At 62.0% G+C, this 20,159-nt stretch overlaps 3 protein-coding genes across 4 annotated transcripts; all 3 read right to left on the reverse strand.

Annotated features, from left to right (window-relative positions):
- Window positions 1-98: 98 nt before the first annotated feature.
- On the reverse strand, window positions 99-3,626 carry NUDT8 (nudix hydrolase 8). Of its 2 annotated transcripts, XM_030333520.1 has the most exons (5): window positions 3,324-3,626; window positions 2,553-2,685; window positions 1,933-2,010; window positions 1,598-1,835; window positions 99-779 (listed from the first exon to the last, which is right to left on the reverse strand). In XM_030333520.1, the coding sequence occupies exons 1-4, from the start codon at window positions 3,515-3,517 to the stop codon at window positions 1,608-1,610; spliced, it is 633 nt and encodes a 210-aa protein (XP_030189380.1). In that variant the 5' UTR covers window positions 3,518-3,626; the 3' UTR covers window positions 99-779; window positions 1,598-1,607. The 2 variants fall into 2 exon arrangements, with proteins under 2 accessions (XP_030189380.1, XP_030189379.1); XM_030333519.1 differs by lacking the exon at window positions 99-779 and having other exon boundaries at window positions 1,527-1,835; window positions 3,324-3,625.
- Window positions 3,627-5,057: 1,431 nt separating this feature from the next.
- On the reverse strand, window positions 5,058-12,733 carry TBX10 (T-box transcription factor 10). The gene is made up of 11 exons (XM_030333856.1): window positions 12,574-12,733; window positions 12,200-12,253; window positions 11,756-11,901; window positions 11,572-11,683; window positions 8,200-8,452; window positions 8,014-8,115; window positions 7,449-7,620; window positions 6,457-6,612; window positions 6,083-6,150; window positions 5,790-5,884; window positions 5,058-5,347 (listed from the first exon to the last, which is right to left on the reverse strand). The coding sequence occupies exons 1-11, from the start codon at window positions 12,731-12,733 to the stop codon at window positions 5,058-5,060; spliced, it is 1,608 nt and encodes a 535-aa protein (XP_030189716.1).
- A 1,002-nt stretch (window positions 12,734-13,735) lies between these two features.
- ACY3 (aminoacylase 3) lies at window positions 13,736-18,814 on the reverse strand. Its single transcript, XM_030333857.1, is given in 10 exon segments — window positions 13,736-13,960; window positions 14,765-14,974; window positions 16,806-16,830; window positions 16,832-16,871; window positions 17,071-17,127; window positions 17,130-17,165; window positions 17,306-17,390; window positions 17,664-17,696; window positions 17,698-17,857; window positions 18,555-18,814. Coding segments are annotated over 10 exon segments (1,131 nt in total).
- Between the last annotated feature and the right edge of the window lie 1,345 nt (window positions 18,815-20,159).

Here is a 20,159-nt window from a genome sequence, read left to right on the forward strand (position 1 = left end):
GGAGGGAGGGAGGGATGCAGGAGGAGGTGTGTAGGAGTGGGTAGCAGTGTGGGGGACACTTTGGGAGGGGTGGAGTGGGGAGGGGGCCGAGGGGAAGAGGAGGAGGGGAGGGGGAGGAGGAGGAGGGGAGGAGGAGGAGGAGGGGGACACCGCAGTCTGGTTCTCTGCAGCTCAAGCTCAAGCTTTTTAAGACAGAAATCACATCACTTCACACCTTTCCCCCCCCCCCCCTTTGTCCCCCTTAGGAACAACATCCTAAGTCACCACTGAAGCACGTCCCCTTGGCACACCATGGTGGCCCCTGAGTGGCGGGGCCCCTCCCCGACTCTCCGCCTTGTTCATCTTGTTTCCTCCAGGACCCCAAACTTTGTGCATGTGCTGCTCCTTCTGCCCCCACTTCCCCCCTGTGCCCTTTGACGTGGCCTGTTCTTGCTCACCTTTGGTTTCAAGGTCACTCTGTAGGGGAACCTGGCTGCTTTTTTACCTGCTCGACCTTCCCTTCTCTCTCTTCCCAGCAGTCCTGCGGGGACTGCCCTTTCCATAGTCTCCGTCTGGGAGGCTCATCCTCCTCCCTGGGACTGTGCCCCCAGACCCTGCCGCCTAGGGAATTCCAAAGACAGCAGGCCATGTGACAGGCTCGGGGAGGCCCAACGAAGTACAATTCTGGGTTGGATGGCCAGAGACAGAAGCTCTGTTTTCTGTTGATGGGAGGCTAATGCTGTGCCGTCCGAGAGCCGTTGCCCTCTCCTCACTTCTCATCCCGGCAGAGTAGAGATTCTCTAAAGGTGAGGCCAGCACAGTAGAAAGCACAGTAAGAGGGAGAGCCCCTGAGCCCCTGGATCCAGCCATGCCTGAAGCTAGCCTCTTTTGGTGAAGTCAGCTGGTGAGGGGAGTTTCCTGTCACCTGTCCCGGCTAATATTACTGCCTAGTCCACCATGACAAGGTCAGACTGCTTTATCCTCTCTCTCTGCTCTACATAACTGATGTATAATTAATTCCACTATTACCTGTGATTAATTAATGTACAATCACATGATTATCTCTGTGGCCTGCTCTGAGGTCTTCCCTGGACTGAGTCACCCCCAGAGGGCAGGGCAGCACCTGGCTGGTCCGAAGATATGGCCCCAGCACAGTGCCTGGTGCATGGCAGGAGTTCGGCGTGTTGGAACTTTATAGTAACACAGGGCTCCTCTTTGGATTCCTGCGGGCTGGCATGGGGTCAGCTAGACACAGAGCAGGGAACAGGAACTGCAGGGGAGTGGCTGGGTCTGGGCGCTGGAGTCAGGGAGGGCTTGGTTCAAATCCTAGCTCGGGGTGACCTGGGGCAAGGTGTCTCTTCTCTCTGAGCCCCAGTCTCACCAGCCAGGGCCAGCACTGCCCCACCTCAGGGCTGTGGTAAGGGCCAAGTGTTAAGTGCCCACTGTCCAGTGGGTAACACTGTGATTGGACAGAGGCACCCCAGCCAGGAGCCAGCTGTCCCACGGGGTCCGCTCAAGGTCAGTGAACAAGATGCAGTGGCCACGGAATGGGTCAAGGCTCTTTATTCAGTCCCGGAATGGAGCTGGCCTAGCGGGGTGGAGGAAGGGTGCTGCTTACGGCCAGGCCTTCAGCCCATGGACCACTTAGGGAGGGCCAGGCGGGGCTGGTAGGCACCGGGCGCCAGCAGCTGCAGGGTGAACTCTGTGATGATGGCCGTGAGACCCCAGACACGGTGTGGCCCGTGCAGGAAGACGGGCAGAGTGTAGCGGAAGTGGCCACGCTGGCAGAAGTGGGTATAGCCTTGGTTCTGCTCCTGCAGCAGGTGGGCCAGGGGTAGGGCAAACACCTTGTCCACCTGTGGGCGGGAGGCGGCGAGAGGGTAGACACGGGACCTGCTGCCTCAGCCTCCCCTGCGTGGAACAACCTGGCCCCCACCGTCTCTCCCCACTCACCTCCTCAGGGTTGGGCCTGAGGCTCTGGGGATCCAGGGGGCCCACACCGGCAAGCACTGGCACCACGGTGGTCTTTTGCTGGGGCAGGAAGATGGCAGGCAGTCAGGGGAGGCGCGGCCTTGGCGGGGCTCTGGGGCGGGGGAGGGGAGCCCGAGAGGAAGACTCCACCTCGCCATCCAGAGGCCTTCAGTATTGGAGGTCGGGTCCACCTGGCCCCTGCCCTTGAGCTCACTCCAGCCATGCCGACTAGCTACAGGCCCCTCAAACTCACTAGAGCCATTCAGTCTTCTGGGCCTTTGCAGACTGTTCCCTCTGCTTAGAATAACCTTCCCTGACCTTTACTACCCTGAAATCTCCCACTTGTCATTCAGTCCCTGCCTACCCTGTGAAGCCTTCCCCCACCCTCCTCCACCAAGCTGGGCAGAGCTGGCTTATCCTGGGGCCACCTCCCGCCCAGGACCTGAGCCTCAGTATCTCCCACGAAAAGGGGCTAAGATACCCCTCTCTGAAAGGTTGTGCGGGGATGGAACATGACTGCCAGGCAGGTGTCTGGAGCTCCACCAGAGGCCAGGACCACTCTCCTTGTCCCTGGCGGTGGCCTCGGGGCCTGGCAGCCTTACCTGGTCATACACAGGCTGCAGGATGCCCCACACACGCTCTTCAGGCACAGTAAGGCCCAGCTCCTCACGGGTCTCCCTCAGGGCTGTGTGTACCACGTCCTGGTCAGTGGGGTCCCACTTGCCACCTGGGAAACTGAACAAGCACAGGTGGCCCGGTCCTTGGTCTGTTGGGGCCATGGCGGGTGAGGGTGACGGCTGTGCGGAGAGCTGATCACCCACCTAAGCATCTTTTGACTCTGCCCCTAGTTTGTCGTGAGGCCTCCCGCAAGCCACGTGACCTCTCCAGGTTCGGCTTACCTCCCTAAACGATAGGGGTAAGGGAGAGGCCCTGGGGCTCACACACGCAAATTTTGCTTATGGTGGCCCCAGTGGCGCTATGACCCTAGCGTGTCCCTCATTCCCGACGGGACAGGGGCGGGGCCAGGGCGGGAAGCCAGGCAGTTCACCCCACCCTCGAGCTTCGTCGGCTCCAGGACCCGAATCTCCCCAGAGTCGCCGGCAGGGGGCGGGGTCCTGCCTTTTTTAGAAACACGGGCACAGCTCCGAGAAGTGTCCCCGTCCTGAGCTGGTGCGGGACGCGCTTCGAGGGGGTCCGGCGTGGCGTCCGGGCTGGCACCCACGGCGCCAGACTCGGGGCGCGGCTCTCCCCAGACCCATTCCATAGAGGCGGAAACCCAGACTCGGACAGGCGAAGCGCCTCGCTCAGGTCCCTGCGGTCTCCGGGACTCGGCGGCCTCCTCTCAGTAGAGCGAGGAGCTCCCGGCCGTGTACCTGACGTCGCCCTTGTGCCTCCCGGCCAGGCGGCTGGACCGCAGCGTGTAGAGCAGCGCTGGGATCCCGCGCACCGAGCACAGAGGCACGAGCACGGCGGCCGCCGCGGGCCGCGCGCGGAGTCGGGCAGTGGCCCCTGCCAGCAGCCGCCGGCAGCGCTGCTCGTCCTCCGCTGACAGGCAGTGGGGCGGCATGTCGGGCCGGGCGCACCCGGGACACCGAGGGCGCCACGCCGGGCGAAGGAAGGGGCGGGGCAGGCAGCACTCGCGCTCGGGGTCTCGGGGGAAGCTGGGCGGGGCCGCGGGAGGAGTCGCCCCGCCCCGCGGGGCTCCGAAGCGGCGACGGCTGTGCCCTTGGGGGGCGAGACCCGCACAAGAGGCGGGGCCTCGGCGGGAGGGGGCGGGGCTCTGGGCCAGAGGGCCGTGGGCGGGGCCCGAGGGAGTGGCCTCGACGCGAGTTGGTGGGGCGGGTCCGGAAGGGGCGGGTCCCCCTGTCTCGGGCTTCCGGAAGAAGGGGCGGGCCTGGGCCGAGGGCGGAGCTGGCATTGGTGGTTTCGAGGGAGGGTGTCAGAGAGCCTGGAGTCGGTAGCTCGCGGTACTCGAGTCTCGGCGGCTTCCGGACCCAGCTCTGTGACAGCTGGGTTCGAGATTCCGGGCGTCAGGCTTCGAGGCTTCGCCGGACCCCGCGTCCCTCCACGCCCGCGTGTGCCCGTCCCTTTCCTACGCACCTCACGCGCAGTGCTCCAGGATGTTCGGAGTCGGCATTTAGGGGGCCCACGGAGCGCGCCTCCCGGAGGCCGGGGGCATCAGGGGCTGCGGGAGGAGTGCCTAGCCCGGCCCCGCTCTGGGCCCCTCTCCTGGTTCTTCTGGGTGGCGCGCGCCGAGCCCTCCCGCTCCAAGGGACCCACTCCAGCCCCAGGCCTTTGCCCTGCTTTTCCCACCGCTGGGAGCTTGTCTTCTCTCCCCTTCGCTCTCGCTCTCAATTTCTACTCCTTTAGGTGTAGGTTTAAATGTCACTCTTCTGCGGAAGCTGTCCTGCGTCGAGTCTTGATTGGATTCTCAAGCCCCTCCCCCTACCCCCCACTTGGCCTGGCCCGTGTGGTCACTGCCCATCATGATTCTGCATCCCTCCAGACCCTGGCTTCTCGCGGACCAGACCACCCCAGTTGTGCACGGCACCTATAGTGGAATGGCCGGTGTCGCCAATGCTTTGCATTGACTTTGAGCCGGTGCCTCTTTGAGCTGCAGTTTCAGTCCTCAGCTGGGCACGTTAAGGCCAGGAGCAGAGCCTGCAGCCTCACTCAACAGCGCTGCTCCTTGGCTGGTGTTGGCATCTTTACCATCACTGTGCTCCCAGCGATACCACCGGCACCGGGCAGAGCTTTGGAATGTCTGCAGCCGTCTCTGGGGTCTGGGTGTTCCTGAGTCCTTCCACCCCGACCCCCGAGGACAGAAGTGCTCTGACTACTCATGCCAAATGGTTTAATGTTGGGGGAAAAGGAGAGGTAAAGCAGGGTTGAGAGGAGTTACCCCCAAGGCAGAAGGAGACATGTATGGGGGGGGGGCTGGTTCCAAGCCTGGCATCTTCTCGGCCTTGCTGTGACTCTGGGCAGGTAGCCTCTCTCTCTGGGCTTCCACCTGCCCTTCTATCCTTGAGGGAAGAGGGCCTCCGCAGAGGTGAGGCAGCAGGGGTAGTATTCAGGGTAAGAGGAGTCTGTGCACGGGGCCCTCATCATCACTGAGGGTCCTGGACAGTCCCCATGCACATGGCCGTGGGGGACAGGAGCCCCAGCCTAGCTGGGAGGGGCAGGCTCTCCTGATCTCTGTCGTTCTGGACATTGGGGAGGGGGTATGGTGTTGGTCGGGCCCTTGGGATTCTGAGGGGGCTTGAGGCTCCAGGGTACAGGCCCTGGTAGGCGAGGGGCTGGTAGGTGGCTGGGGCCAGCAGAGCCTCAGGGGGGGCCAGCAGCTGATGTTGCAGCCGGGCGGAGGTCCTGGAGTTGGAGACTGGAGCTTTGTGGGAGTCTGAGGGAGGACATGGTCTGCGTGGACCCCGGACCTTCCCTCACAGCCTCAGCCTCCCCTCCTCCTCCCCTGCTCCCATCCCAAGCTGCCCCCCTCTCAGCCTTCGCTCTTGTTCTCTCTTCGTTCGCTCCTCCCTGCCATCTCTTGCCGTCCAAACCCTTCCCAGTTCTTCAAGGCCCAGCTCAGGAGCCACTTCATCCAGGAAGCCCGTCTGACACCTCCCACCCCTGCTCTTAGCACCTTGTCCCCGTCCTGTTCTCTGTGCCCTTGGCCCCAAACTGCCTCAGAATTCTCTGCCTCCTCCTCTTCGTCCACACAGGTGCCCAGTGGGCTTGCTGGACGTGCTGAAGCCCCCTCCCGGAGGCCGTGTGGCCCTGTCTCCTCGCTTCCTGCCCATCATGCAGGCTCTGGTCCCACTGTGTCTGTAAGCCTGGAGGCTGACCTGTTCCCTCCTCTGTGGAGCCCTTCAGCAGGCAGGGGCCGAGGCCGCTGTGACTCCGGGTCGGGATGCTGAGCAGGGCTCGTGGAGGGACAGGCCTGGAGACGGGACGAACAGGAATGGAGGCAGAGGGTCACAGGGGAGAGCCCGGGTCAAGGATCATGATCAGTCAGGCCGTGGGACCCCAGGACCAGTCAGTGGGCAGGAAGCAGAGAGAAGGGCAGGACCCGAGGCCTTAGGAGACAGTGCAGATGGGGGTGAGGGGCTGGGTTGGGGCAGCTGGGCTCACACAGTACCAGGAGTCTGAGTCACTCTCCCTAAAGCCCTTGGCAAAAGGGTTGCTGGCGATTTTCAGCTGGGTGATCTGCAGAGGAGAAAGTGCAGTTATGGGCCAACGCTGAGCCAGGGCGAGGCTGTGGGGTCCCAGGTTCAGCCACCCTGTCTTCCCTGAACCCCCCCCCCCCAGTCAGGAGGCCCTGGGACCCGGGCCCTCAGCCCGGGAGCCACAGAGTCAGTGGGCGTGAAGGCAGGGGAATGACCGAGGGCAGAGGTCTGCTGAGTCCTAGGGAAGGAGAGAAGGGCAAGGCTCTGAGCTCAGAGCGTTGGGCCTCAGTCTCCATCCCTGTGAAATGGGCTGGCAGCTGCCTCGTGAGCTGTGGTCCCGACCCACCCGGTGGTTCTGATAGGCTGTCACGGCCGTGAACTGGGTCTCCGTGAAGACGAAGGACTTGAAGTTCTCCTGGGCGTAGCGCTCGCTGTCCTTGCGTGGGTCCACAAAGACCACATGGAATCGGGGCTGGTAGCGGTGCATGGAGTTGAGAATGATCTGGGGGGGGGGGAGGGTGCGGAAGGCGGTGTTCGGGGGTGTGGCAGAGCAGCAGCAAACCTTCCCTCGGGCTAAGCCTTTCTCTCCGGGGCAGAACGGCTGTCTTTCTTATAACGGGGGCGCAGAGTCTGGTCCCGAGGGCCCACGGTTCTGCATCAAAGGCGCCGTGGCGTCTGAGCATTTTGCCACTCTGCCTTCTCTCACACCCACATCCCGCCGTCAGCTCCACCTTCAGAAATATCCAGAATCTGATCACCTCTCCCACCCCACTGCCTCCTGGCCAGCGTCCCTGCTCCCGTCCAGCCGTGCTGTCTATTCTCCACACCGCAGCCCCAGCGAGCTGCGGCGTGCCACCCCCTGCTCAAAACCCTCCTGTGGCCACCGGACAGAGTAAAAGCCGGAACCCTCTCCGCAGCCGACTGGCCCCGCAGATCAGCCCTGGCAGCCTCTAGGGTCTCTCTCCTCCCATCTCCCCTACACACCCCACTTCCGCCACGTGGGGAGCCTCCTTGCGCGTCTCCCGACGGGCCTAACATTCTGCAGCCCCAGGGCCTTTGCACTTGTTCCTTCCCCTGCAACAGCGTTCCGTACACACTGTCTACGAGGAGGATAGTGTTTGCTGGAACATTCTCACTTCCAGCCCCCTGCTCGGGCAGTCCCCTCTGCTGCCCAACCCCTGGCCGGGTGAACTTGGCCCCCAGCGTTAGCCGCCAGTAGCAGGTGGGGACGCTGGGCGCCAAAGTCACAGCTGGCCCTGGCTCCAGGCTTCGTTATAATCAGGCCCCAGTGTCCCCAGCCCTGCCCCTGCCCCCTCCCCGCCGTGGCCGGGGCCTCACGTGGCCATTGTCGTCCAGCAGATTGTTGGTCAGCTTGAGCTTGTCAAAGGACACAATCTGGCGCATCCACTGTGCCCCTTTGGCCGGCGAGTCCGGGTGGAAGTGCACCCGGCCGGGCGTGGCCGGGTCTGCTCTGCCCGCCACCAGCCAGGCTGAGCTGTGAAAGGCGTACCTGGGGACAGAGCGAGTGGGAAGGGCGCCCCGTCCGCCCCCACGGCACCGCATCTGCTGCCCCTGCCCCGAAGACCGGCGGGGCCAAGGGGCTCTCGCCGTCTCCATCGCGGCCCTTGCTCTGCCCCCATCTCACACGCGAGGAACCAGAGACCCCAAGGACGCTGCCTGGCCTCGAGCGCCCGGTGGCCGCAGTGGGCTAGCCCACTCTCCCTGCCCAGGCTAGCCCACTGCCCGCCTCAGGCTTCCGCTGTTGCCCCAGGGTAGGCCTCCCCGCTCGCTCACGGCTCCGACTGGCCCCTGGCGCACCCCAGGGTGCAGGTAGGGGTCGACTTCCTGGCCCCGCCCCCCTCCCCCCGCTGTCCCAGCTGCCTCCCCTGGCCGGCCCCCAGACCTGTATCTTTTGTCGTCCAGAGGCACGAAGTCCATGAGCAGTGCATAGTCAGCCAGCGTGTCCATGCCCAGAACCTTCACCTGGAAGGTGGGAAACATCCTCCTGCAGGAGGGCGGCGCTCAGCAGCCCAGGGGCGGCCCCGCCGTGGCCCCCTGTCCCCCCCACGCACACGCCCGCCGCTCGCACCGGCCGGCCTTGGTGACAATCATCTCCGTGCCCAGCTGGTTGAATTCCTCCCACAGAGCCTTCATCTCCAGCTGGACCGTCACGCTGGACACACGCGGGTTCTTGGGGCCCTGCTTGCCGGGCTCGGCCACGACTTGGGCCCCGGTGGGAGGGTCTGACGGGAATGGGGAGTCCAGCCGGGGCTCCCAGCTGGAGCTGGTCAGGGTGTAGGGCTCCGAGGTCGCGAGTACCCCGAGGCCGGCAGAGAGGAAGGCTGGGGAGAGAGGAGGAAAGCGTGAGCCTCACCCCCGTGCCACCAAGCCGGCTCTCATCCTTCCGGCTGCACCTAGGTGCCTCTTCCTCCAGGGGGCCCTCCCTGACTGCCAGGCCTGTGTTCCCATAGCATCCCTGACGGGGCATCACTTCATGAGGCAAATGCCGACTTAAGGCTCCTGGAGGCCAGAGACAGGAACTGCCTGGCTCCTCAGGGAATCTTCGAGCCATCAAGTCACGTGGCCTTCTTTTTTTTTTTTTTTAATTTTTTTTTTAACGTTTATTTATTTTTGAGACAGAGAGAGAGCATGAACGGGGGAGGATCAGAGAGAGGGAGACACAGAATCTGAAACAGGCTCCAGGCTCTGAGCGGTCAGCACAGAGCCCGACGTGGGGCTCGAACTCACGGACCGCGAGATCATGACCTGAGCTGAAGTCGGCCGCTTAACTGACTGAGCCACCCAGGCGCCCCTCAGAGCCTCAGTTTCTATATCTGCCCCAAGGGGTTCTTGATACGTGCATCGCAGGGCTGATGTGAGGATTTGCGAGGACACACACGGTGCCCGGCACACCCTTCAAAAACGACACCTGTTACGATGGTAGGACATGTGAGGTCGTGGGGGTTCGGGAATGAGCGTCTTCACTCCGCAGAGACCCTGGTGCCTGGTCCTGCTCCGGGAGAGTTGAGCTGAGAGGACATCCTCGAATCACCACCAAGGACTCCCACCCATGTCTGACCTTGCGCCCCATAAACATTCCATTTCTTGGAATGTTGCCACCCTCTACCCTCCTTAAAAAAAAAAAAAAAAAAAAAAAAAAACCCACAAATCCTGGGGGGCCTGGATGGCTTAGTCGGTTGAACATCCGACTTCGGCTCGGGTCGTGATCTCACGGTTATGGGTTCGAGCCCCGCATCGGGCTCTGTGCTGACAGCTCAGAGCCTGGAGCCGGCTTTGGATTCTACGTCTCCTTCTCTCTCTGCCCCTCCCCCACTCATGCTCTGTCTCTCTCTCTCTCTCTGTCTCGAAAATAAAAAAATATAAAAAAAATTTTTTTTAATAAAAAATAAAAATAAGCAAATTCAACCTAAAATAAGACACTACCTTACGCCCATGAGGATGGCTATTACCAAAAAGAAAAGAGAAACAGAAAGGAAAGGAAAGGAACGGAAAGGAAAGAAATTGCAAGTGTTGGTGGGGGCGTGTGGAAATTGGAACCCTCTGCATCGCCGATGGGGTACAAGATGGAGCCTCTGCTGTGAAAAACACAATGAGTGTAGGATCCAGCCAGGCCACTTCTGGGGAGTTACCTAGAACTGGAGAAATGCACTAAAGGAACCGAGAGCAGGAACCTGAACAGGGACATGTGCGTGAGTGTTCACAGCAACACAATTCCCGACAGCCCGAAGGGGACAGCAACCCAAGCGTCTACTGAGGAGGGATGGATAAGCAAGGCGTGGTCTAGCCAGACAATGGAACCGTCTTCAGCTTCAAACAGGAAGGGGCTTCTGCAGCGTGCTGTGACTTGGGTGGACCTTGAGGACGTCACGCTAAGTGAAATAAGCCAGGCGCTTATTTCCCGTGTGCTTCCGTTTGTGAGAGGTCCCCACGACAGTCAGCTTCAGAGACAGAGAGAAGAACGGTGGGTGCCAGGGATGAAGGGAGGGGGACAGGGAGTGAGCGTCTAATGGAGACGGAGGTTCAGTTTTGCCTGGAGATGGATGGTGGCGACGGCTGCCTTGTGAACGTACCTAATGTCACCGAATTGTACCCTTAAAAATGGCTCAAATAGGGGGGTGGGGGGCCCTGAGTGGCTCAGTTGGTTAAGCATCCGTCTTTGGCTCGGGTCATGATCTCGCGGTTCGTGGGTTTGAGCCCCGCGTTGGGCTCGGAGCCTAGAGATTGCTTCAGATTCTGTGTCTCCTTCTCTCTCTGCCCCTCCCTTGCACGTGCTGTCTCTCTCTCTCTCTCTCAAAAATAAATAGACAAAAAAATATTTTTTAAAGGCCCAAATGGTAATTTTTATGTTATGTATTTTTTACAAGTTAAACATTAAAACCAGAAAAAAAAACATCCTGAAAAATGGACTATTAGTTTCTAGCAGCCCCCTAAGTGGCCAAGAGCCTGGTGGAACTGAGATCCCCTGGGCAGAGGTGGATTTTGGTGTTGGATGGATGGATGGACGGACGGATAGAGGGATGGGTGGAGGGAGGTTCCCGGGGTGGTCTACGTGTAATGAGCTAACAGGTGGGCAGCGCCTGGCCAGAGCTGGCACATAGTAGGTGCTTCATTGGAGTGTGGGGCTCAGGGCCTGCGGTCCCATATTTCTCAGCCCCGAGGGCCACGTATGAAAAGCCCCAGGAGTGGGCGGGGGTCTTTCCGAGAGGGATGGACCGCATCAGGTCTGCATCTCCCAGAGGGGCATGAGGTGTAGACGGGCTGATGTCCCCACCACCTGGACCAGGCCACCACATGGGCAACTGCCTCGTTGTTCAGCTGCCTTGCTGGGGCAGGTCTATCGTCTGGGTAACTGATGGCAACCCCAAGGGTCCATGGGTCCCCAGGGGAGAGGCTCATGGCTTCCCTGGGTCTGGGGCCTTCACGGGCTGGTCACTGGCTCCCAAGTCTTCTATGAGCTCACCCCCTGCCCATCTTGGTCAAAGTGCCACCCCTGAGCGCTCTCAGAAACTCAGGAGGGGCCCCTTCTCTGTCTGGTTCCTCTAAAAGCTGGCATCCCTTGGGGTCAGGAGTTGACAATTTCCCACAAGCATGGAGCCAGGTCTGGAGGGGAAGTTAGACCTCGATACTCAATGGGTGAGGCCCAGAGAGAGGAAGGGACAGGTCCAAGGTCACTCATGCCTGAGAAGGCTCTCCCTTCCCAGAAATGGCTCTGTACCCCGGCCCATCAGCACCCCCATATTTGTACATGGGCGGCTGTGAGCCCATCAACTTGCCCTGGTGGGATCTGAGGCCTTAGCGTGGGGTGCCCCTGCCCCACCCTCTTGCCCAAGACCTGGATCCAGAAGGGTTTCCTTGGTCCCCCCACCCAGTCCCTGCCCCGCCCCATTCACCCTGGAGCCTGAGCCCAGTCACGGGGCCACCTCGGCTGCCTACACCGTACCTGCCATGGGGACGGCCTGGACGTTGGCTCCTGGAGAAGTCCTGCTCAGTGCGGGCCAGCTGCAGCTGTCACCTGAGGAGTCCCTGCCTGCTGGGTTGGTGGTCAGACGCTCCTGGTCTCCCGGCCCGTTCAGCGGCACAGCTCAGCTCGGCGGGACCGTCCTTCCCTCCAAGCGATCACTCACGTCTTGGTTCTCCACCGGAGTCAGGCGCCTGGTCTCCGCAGGCAGGCTACTCTGGCCCTGCGGTATGCAGGGCCCCGTCTCCAAACCACCCTCAGACTGGGCTGCACCAGGCTGCTGGCCGGGCTTGTCCAGCTCCAGGAGTGGTGCTGTGTGGGAGGAGGGCAGGTGGGAAGGCTCTGACGTTGCAAAGCCTCCTCCCCCCCCTCCCTTCCCGGTCCCCCCTCCCGGCTCCCTCCCTTTCCCAGCTAGGAGCCCCTCAGCCACTCCTGGTCAATGGACCCAGGCGCAGAGTGGGGGCCCTTTTGGAGGACCCGGCTGGGCGGTCCGCAGGGGCCCAGGCCCGGTGACTGGAGGGCTGGGCACTGAAAAGGCCTGGCGGAGGCCGGGGAGGCCGCAGTAGCCGCAGGAGCGTGAGGGCTGATGGCAGAGGTGATGCCCTCTCACCAGGACCTCGACCCCTGACCTGGGGCTGCTGCTGGTGTGGCATCGCCTGGGAAACTGGGAATCACAAGGGGGCAGCCTCAGCAAGTGCTGGAAGAGGCAGAGCTCCTGGACCGGATGGCAGGAAGCTGGGTCTGGCTGATGGCTGGCGCCCGAGGAGCTGTGCGATGCTGGTGGATTCCCGACAGCCCCCGTGCCTCAGTTTCCCCAACTGCGCGCATAATCTCTTCTCTCTGGGATGGACGGCAGTAAACTGTTCCCATCCTGATTGACGGTGCCTAAGTAGTCCCCACGGGGTGGGAGGCCGGCCCAGGTCACAGGTCTCTGGGGCGGGTGTCTGCTCTGCACACAGGTCAGCCTGCTCTCTCCAGCCCGACCAGGCGCCTTCTCCAGGCTGCCCACGCCCATCCAGGCCCGGCATTCAGGGACACCTGGGTCACCGGTCAGGAAGGCACAGGAAGGCACAAAGCTGGTTGCTGTCAGATGAGAGTGCTGCTTGGCCATCTCGTTGCCACCCGATTGCCCAGGGAGGGTCATCGGGCTAGACCCCAGGACAGCTCAGTCTGGGAGGGAGTGTTCCAGGCCAGCCGCCAGGCCGGCACTAGCGGACAGCACCTCAGGCTGGGCTGGGCCCGCTTGACTGGGGTCCCCAAGGCAGACTAGACCCCCCCCCACCCCAACACACCTCCTCCAGAGCGTGGCACTGGGGACGTGGGGGAGGCGGAGGCCCATGCCTGGCAGTGGGCACAGAGGGACCGCGGGTCGGAAGGACTGCTTCTCTCCAAGAATGACACCCAGCTCCTCCCAGAGCCTGATGCCCGGGGGCAGACCTCTCCTCCCTCCGCTTAGGGATGCCTCCTGCTTTGGTCTCCTGTAACCCAGATCCCTGCCTGCCAAGCTGGGAGAGGTAGGCCCATGCCCAGCTCTGGGGTTTGCTGTGGGGCAGGATGAGGGGGGCGGTTCTCCATGCTTGGGAGGGTCCCAGCGGCTATCAGGGGCCACCCAGTGAGGTGTGTGACCGGCCACGCCACGCTGTCCCAGGATCCACAGTGGGGCGGGGGGGTGGGGAGGAGGGAGAGGGGAGAGATGATGGTCTTGGGAGATTCCCACCAATCCTCCTGGCTCCCCCTCAGCCTGGACTCCCAGGAGTGGGCCAGCCCAGGGTCCTGTTGGCCACTGGTGTGTGTGTGTGTGTGTGTGTGTGTGTGCACGCGTGCACGTGCACCTGCACGCAGCTCTGCTCTGTGTGATGGGAAACGCCCCCTCCACGCATGTAGGTGAGGACACTGACGGGCCAGCCCACTTGCACACAGATGAACCCCAGGCCCCATGCCCCACACCCACTCGTGTGCACACGTGCACAAGCTGCCGTGTGCATGGGTACACGCGCGCTCTCTCACACACGCCTCGCACACAGGCGCGCCTCTCTGCACAGCCTCCTCCCCGGCCGGCCTGCCCTTCCCGCCGGAGGCGCCTGCTGGCCCCCCTGCCCCCTCATCCATCTTGCCTGCCAGCCCGTCCCTGGCGCCCCCATATCCTTCACACCTTCTCATCTCGCTGCTCAATAGCAGGAGGCCGCGTGGCAGCTGTGGCCGCGGGGAGATGGATGGGCCAGGCGAGGGTGCGGAGGGGCCGGGGGGAGACGCCTCCCGAGGATGGCGCTCTGGGCCCCCCGGCCCTGCTGTCAGGCAGGAGCCGCGGCCTGTCAGGCTCAGGTGGGTGCAGAAGCTGCGGGCTGTGTCGAGTCTGGCCTGAGTGGACGCCCTGCAGAGAGGGCCTGGGTCAGGACCGAGGGGACCCAGCAGCAGACCCCGCGCCCGCTCCCTCTTGGGGTGCTGAGGACCTCCAGCCCCCCTGGTAGGACTCCCCCTACCCCAGGCCAAGGTACCTCTTCCCTGCGTCCCTGCCCCCGGGCGGCTGTCCTGGGTGGGGACAGCCTTGTCGAACTGCACCCCTTCCCCAGCCCTGACTCCCCCTGAGTCCCCATGGGCACCAGGCTCATTGTACATTGGAAATGCACATCTGGGCTGTGTGCCCAGCCACATAAAGACCTCCTCAGAAGGACACCCAAGGTATTGAAGTTCTTGGAAACACATGTGTGTGCAGTCACACACACACACACACACACACACAGTGCCCGGGTAGGCACGTGCATGGGCTTCTGCTCTCTCAGACGGATTCTCCGGCCCCAGGAGTGCAGGCAGGTTGGGAGGCCCCCCCTGGGTCGTGGCCTCTTCTGGAAGGCCCTTTGTTGACTCCAAGTGGGATCTTCCCCCTGGGCACCGATAGGCTGTACAGAGACAGCCATCACTGGCCCCAGGACACACAGCATGTCCAAGACCACCCTGGGCCAGACCCTGAGGTCACAGAGAGGGACCATGAAGGACAGAGGACATGAACCATTAACCCCTGGACATCTTCCGTTTTATAGATGGGAAACTGAGGTACGGAGGCATGGGGGTATGGCCAGAAACATGGTATACAGCAGAAGGCAAAGCGGCGCCCTGGGAGCAAGACTGTGGCTCGGGACCCATTGTTCAGATGGGAGGGCTGAGTCCCTGGTCCGGCCTGGGTCAGGGGCTGGGGTGGGGGTGAGGGCCAGCGCGGCAGGGCAGGCACGGAGAACATGAGCTTCTCCGCCTGAATGGAGGCAATGCCCTTTTCATAGTAGGTGGCCTTGTTGATGACCATGGGGTACACGGCAGACCTCCCCCCCCACTCACAGAGCACATCCTCACCACCGGACATCTGGAGGATGGCTATACCGGGCTGTAGGGTCTGGAAGCCTCAGTCCTGGGAAGAGAGCCTCCGGCCAAGGTTGCTGGGGCCGACCTCTGCCCTGGGCCCTGTGGGGGCAACCCCAGCAGGCAGTGCCCAAGAGATGCCCTTCACCGATGGCCTCATCCAGTCACTGCTGCACTTTCTCAACCAATGTGACAGGGTGTCTGCCGAGATGCCCCCGGCTCTGTGTTTAGAATGGAGACACAAGTTGCCTTAGAAAGACAGTTGTCATCGTGGAAGTGTAGCCTCGTGGTTAAGGGCACAGATAGTAGAGGTTCAAATCCTTGCTAGCTGGGTGACCTTGAGCAAGTCACTTAACCTTTCTGTTCTTCAGCTTCCTCCTCTGTAAAATAGGAATTATGGTGTCTTCTCCTATCCTCCTGAGGTTTAAGGTAAACGGCTAATAGTGCTTAACAGCGTCTGACACGGAGTAAACATAATATAATGGCCTATCAAATAAATTTGTAAATTGTGGGAGAAATCGCTCGGAATAACTGTCATGGCTCCGCATCTGTAAGGACGATGGATGGGCCCCCGGCCCTAAACGCCGAAAAGATGTTGCCCCTCCACTACGGTGTTGTTATAAGTAAGAGAACACCTCAAAATCAAACACGAAGCTTTAACAACAGCAAAAAACCCCAACCAATGGCTGATTTTTCCTACAATTGTTACTTTGGTTCTTTAAAAAAAAATGTTTTAATGTTTATTTATTTTTGAGCGAGAGAGAGAGAGAGCATGAGCAGAGGAGGGGCAGGGAGAGAGGGAGACACAGAATCTGAAGCAGGCTCCAGGCTCGGAGCTGTCAGCACAGAGCCGGACGCGGGGCTCGAACTCACGAACCGTGAGATCATGACCTGAACTGAAGTCAGACATTCAACTGACTGAGCCACCCAGGTGCCCTGTTACTCTGGTTCTTTAAACAATTTTTGAAATGTCAAATTCTTTCCGATATTTCTTTCTTTTTTGTGCCCAGCCTCTGCTGCGCCCCCGGTGCATACCAGGTCTGTCTGCTGGGTCACTCCGATGCTGTCCCGCTGGGACTCACCACTGAAGGAGGGGGCTGTGGCTGCTTACTGGGCTGGGGGACAGATCTTTGCCGTGGCAGGGGGAGGGCTGGTGCCAACAGAGCATGTGGCCCCCTCTGAAGCCCGTCCCGCCCCCCGAAGGCCAGTTGGGACACTTGGAGAACGGTTACTAAGGAGGCTAGGGCTGGGCACCCAGCGTGGGGAGGCCTGTGGCCTGGACACGGCAGGACTCGAAGGCCACGGAGGGCGTGCACCTAGTGTGACAGCGACCCCACGTGGCAGCGGGCAGAGCGGTAGCCGGTGGGCGGCGCAATCTTCCCAATCTCCTCCCCGCCAGGCCGGGCGCAGAAGCGGGGAGGCCAGACTCCTGTGACATTCAGGAAGGGAAGGCCTGCAGAAGGAATGCCGGATTCCCCGCTAACGTGCAGAGGGACGCTCGGGGAAGTACTTGGAAAATAAAGACAGGCTCCATGTTTGCACCCGCAAGCAGGTGGATTGGGTGGTGCCCGCTCCGTATCACCTCCCTCTGCCTTCTGTGGCCAGGCTTCGAGGAGCCCCTCCTGGCCTCTGCAGGCGCCGGGCAGATCACTGTGGCCCCGAATGCCAGGCCTGTCTGTGGGGTTCCAGGGAGGCGGTAGGGGCAGGGCATTGGTGGGGGGGAGGGGGCAGCCTCGTGTTCTGATCCTGATTCTGAGGTCCTGATGACCCTGTGGGAGGCACCCGTGGTCCCTGCCTCTGGGCCTCAGTTGCCTCTGCCACCAAAGCTGTGACCCAGGAATCTCCCCACAACAACACACACGCACCTGCAGCTGAGGATGCCCGGTCCCCAGCCTCCGTGCGTGGCCGGTCCACGCTCCCCTTTCCATGTGCTTAAAGCAGGAGAGGCTGTGCCTGGGCCAAAGGCTGGGTGTGTGAGCCTGTCCCTTCCTCCAGGCCCAGAACACAGTGGGCCGTGGGGGCCACCCAAGGCTGGTCCCCAGCCCACCCGTGAGCCTGGCTCCAGGGTCCCCGGGTCGGGCCCTCGCCTCTCTGGGTCTCAGTTTCCCAGCAAGTCTTTGCAGATCTCACCCTGGGTGAAGAGCTCGATGAAGTCCAGGACTTTGGCCACCAGGGTCCTCATCCTGCTCGCAGCACACCCTGAGGCTGGGGGCCCAGCTCCAGGACTGGGGACCAGGAGGAGAGGGGTCAGGCGGGTGCCCCAGAGAGGAGTGCTCTAACCCCAGGTCCTTGACCCTGCCTATCACGCGGCCCCGCCCTTCCAAGCCCCGCCCCCTCACCCATTTCCCCTGAGGTGGCAGCCTACCCATTCCGTTCTTGGCCAAGGGGTCCAGGCTATAACTCCCCCACCCCGGCAGCTGGTACAGGGCTGGGCAGGGCACCTTGGGGCTCTGCAGTGGGGGTGGAGGGACAGGAGGGATGGGTCAGGCCCCCAAGAAGGGGAAACTGAGGCGTGGGGAGAGCATGGAGGGAGCACGGGGCACTACCCACCCCAGCCCAGCCTCCCTCCACCCTCTGGCAGGAAGGGGGGAAGGAAGGGACCAGAGGGCCTGGAGGCCTTGCAGGTGGCAGGCCCTGACTGGAGCCCAAGGAGAGGGCCAGGGGAGGCACTGGCACCCTCCCAGCGGTCCCCTTCCCCACTGCCCCCGAGGGGCCAGGGCCACCTGGTGGTGGCACAGGTGCATGGCAAGACCCTCTGTGGGCAGCTTCTGCGATGAGGCAGGTGCCCGCGTTGGCCGTGCTGCTGTGCAGGTCAAGGACAAAGCCGAAGGCCCGGCCTGAGGCCTGGGGCCCCGGCAGCTGGTTCAGTTCTCGGGCCCTTGTCACCTTGCAGGGGTCATCCGGGTTGGCCCTGGCACTGCAGGAGCAGGAATGGGGTGTCAGCCCCCTAAGAGTCTCAGTCAGTGATCAGAGGTTTAATGGGATGACGGCCTCATGCTGCAAGGAGGGGTGAAGCCTCCGAGACCCTGCAGGAGAGACAGAGCAGCTCAAGGCCTCTTCTCTGTGCCACTGTGGCCGTCCCTGCCCTGCTTAGGACCCCCACCAGCTCCCCACTGGCCCCATAAAATCCAAACCCTCAGCCCGGCCCCACCTGCTTCATCAGCTTTCACTGCAGCTGCACCTCCAGGCCTTTGCACCTGCCGGACCCTTTCCCGGCATCTCCTCTCCTCTCTTTTCCTAGTTAACCTCTACTCACCCTTTGGGGCTTGGCTGAGATATAACCTCCTCCAGGAAGCCCTCCATGGCTGCCCTTGGCCACGTTACATGCTTCATGTTGCCCCCTCCCCTACATTTAGCCTCTTGGGCTGTGGTTGCTGCGGGTTTCCTCTGTGTCCCCCAGTGGGCCAAGGACAACACCTCAGTCTTATTCCCCATTTTTTCACCTGAGCTGACCAAAGCCCGGCTCGGAGATGGGGCCCAGCGAGCATCTACTGGAGGAGGAAGAGCTGTTGGGGTTCCGGACAGGTAAACGCAGCCTATGGGGCTGGTCGGAGGCAAACCGTGGGTCTGGGGAACTCAGAGGAAGCCCTGATCAGCTTGAAGTCTACCGCGACCGTCTGAGGCGGGGACTCAGTGCCAGGCCGAGGGGCTGGGCCAGCCTGGAGGACATTCGTGTGAGGAAGTCGCTGGTGAAGGTGCGGTTGGGGTCCCGGTTGGCCAGCCCAGGCGTGGTGGAGAAGCTGGGTCTCTGCAGCTCCCCCGGGGCCCGCAGCCAGTGCTGGGCCAGGTAGACACCAGACGTGTCACGGCACTGGGTGCCCCCAGTCACTGCCGCGTGGCGCAGGGGCCCTCGGGGCACAGGCAGCAAGCACATCCACATGTGGGGTGGAGAACCTGGTGGCGGACCTGCTTAGGTGACCCTGGCACGGACACGGGGCCCAGTGGTCAGAGCTGGAGTGGCAGAGTGGTGAGCTCCCTGAGGCCCGAGGGATCCCAGCTGGGCAAGGAGGTTGTCTGTCAAAAGTTGTGGTGGGACACAGCTCAGCCCCGCCCCGTTTGTGCCTCTGGGGGTGCAGCTCAGGGCTTCTCCCTCCCGGTGCCTATGTTGGGAAGAGGGGCCCGTTCCCGTGGGGGAGATGGACCCCAAGGCAGGCTCCCTTTAGCAAGAGGACTACGCTCCCATTTTGTAGGTGGGGGAACCAGGGCGCAGTATGGGGAGTGTCACCTGATTAGCTGGGGGGTGTCTGGGTTCCAGGCAGCTCCTGCCGTCCCCTCTGGGCCGGTGCAGAGGCCTCAGGGAGGGGGTGATTTCGTGCAGACGTGGTCTGGGTTTCCGGGGCCTCCGGGGCTGGGTGTGCACCTGCTGGGCCAGCGGATGTTTATGGGCCCAGAGATCCCCAGGGCAGTGTTTGTGCCGAGCCTGCGGAGAGCTGGCCCAGGTCCCCCCAGGGGTCAGTGCTGCTGTTTCCCCACCTGGCTCCACCCCACACTCCTACTTGCTGCGGCCGCATAGGGCCCAGGTCCCGTGGCCAGGCTCCTGTCTGTGCCCTCTGTCCCTCCTCTGGGAGTGGGGCCAGCCCTCCCTCCCAGGGCCAGGAAGGGAAGCCGCACGCACACTTGGAAAATTACTTACGAGGACTCTCTAAGGCCTGAGATGAAGACAACCTCTCCCCCCCCCCCCAAGAGGTCTGTGCTTTGGCAGATGCCCAGATGAGGAACACCCCCCACCCCGCCTTTACCCCCTCAGCCACATGCTTCTGTGCTTGTAACCCCAGAGGGCCAGCGTCTCTCCCAGGTCACCTTTACCCTAAAGGGCTATGATCTGTGCGGTCCCACTTTTCCAGCTTTTTGATGCTTTAAACAAAGTTTCGGAATGTTTTGTCCAGTATTTTCGGTCATTTTCAGGGACAGGCGTGACGCAAAGGAATCAGTTTGCTCTGTTTTTGGAAATGACCCTCAGACCCATTTTACGGATGTGGAAACCGAGGCTCAGACAAAATGCCAAGGGAACACAAGGCTTTAGGGGCAGAGCTGGAGTCGGAACCCGGGGGGGGGGGTCCGGTCTGAGCCCACCCTTCCTTGCTGCTCTCAAGGGTCAAGGGAGCTAGGATGAGGGGGAAGTTCCCCCACACCCAGCCCTGGCGGCCTCCAGGTCGAGCTGTCAGGGAAGAGCTGAGGACAGTCCGGAGGTCACCAAGGAGGGAGGCAGAACCAGGCAG

The sequence above is a fragment of the Lynx canadensis genome, chromosome D1 (genome assembly GCF_007474595.2).
Source record: "Lynx canadensis isolate LIC74 chromosome D1, mLynCan4.pri.v2, whole genome shotgun sequence".
NCBI classification, from domain to species: Eukaryota; Metazoa; Chordata; class Mammalia; order Carnivora; family Felidae; genus Lynx; species Lynx canadensis.

Excerpts from the sequence above, each read along its gene's own strand:
- NUDT8 (XM_030333520.1), bottom strand. The coding sequence starts at position 3,517 with ATGCCGCCCCACTGCCTGTCAGCGGAGGACGAGCAGCGCTGCCGGCGG. Across the intron at positions 2,686-3,323 it reads AGGCACAAGGGCGACGTCAG|TTTCCCAGGTGGCAAGTGGG; the intron begins GTACACGGCCGG and ends GTGCTTGTTCAG. Across the intron at positions 1,836-1,932 it reads TCAGGCCCAACCCTGAGGAG|GTGGACAAGGTGTTTGCCCT; the intron begins GTGAGTGGGGAG and ends TCCCGCCCACAG.
- TBX10 (XM_030333856.1), bottom strand. The coding sequence starts at position 12,733 with ATGACCCTCCCTGGGCAATCGGGTGGCAACGAGATGGCCAAGCAGCAC. Across the intron at positions 11,902-12,199 it reads GGTCAGGGGTCGAGGTCCTG|CACCACTCCTGGAGCTGGAC; the intron begins GTGAGAGGGCAT and ends CCTCCCACACAG. Across the intron at positions 8,453-11,571 it reads CCAGGCCGTCCCCATGGCAG|CCTTCCTCTCTGCCGGCCTC; the intron begins GTACGGTGTAGG and ends CTCTCTCCCCAG.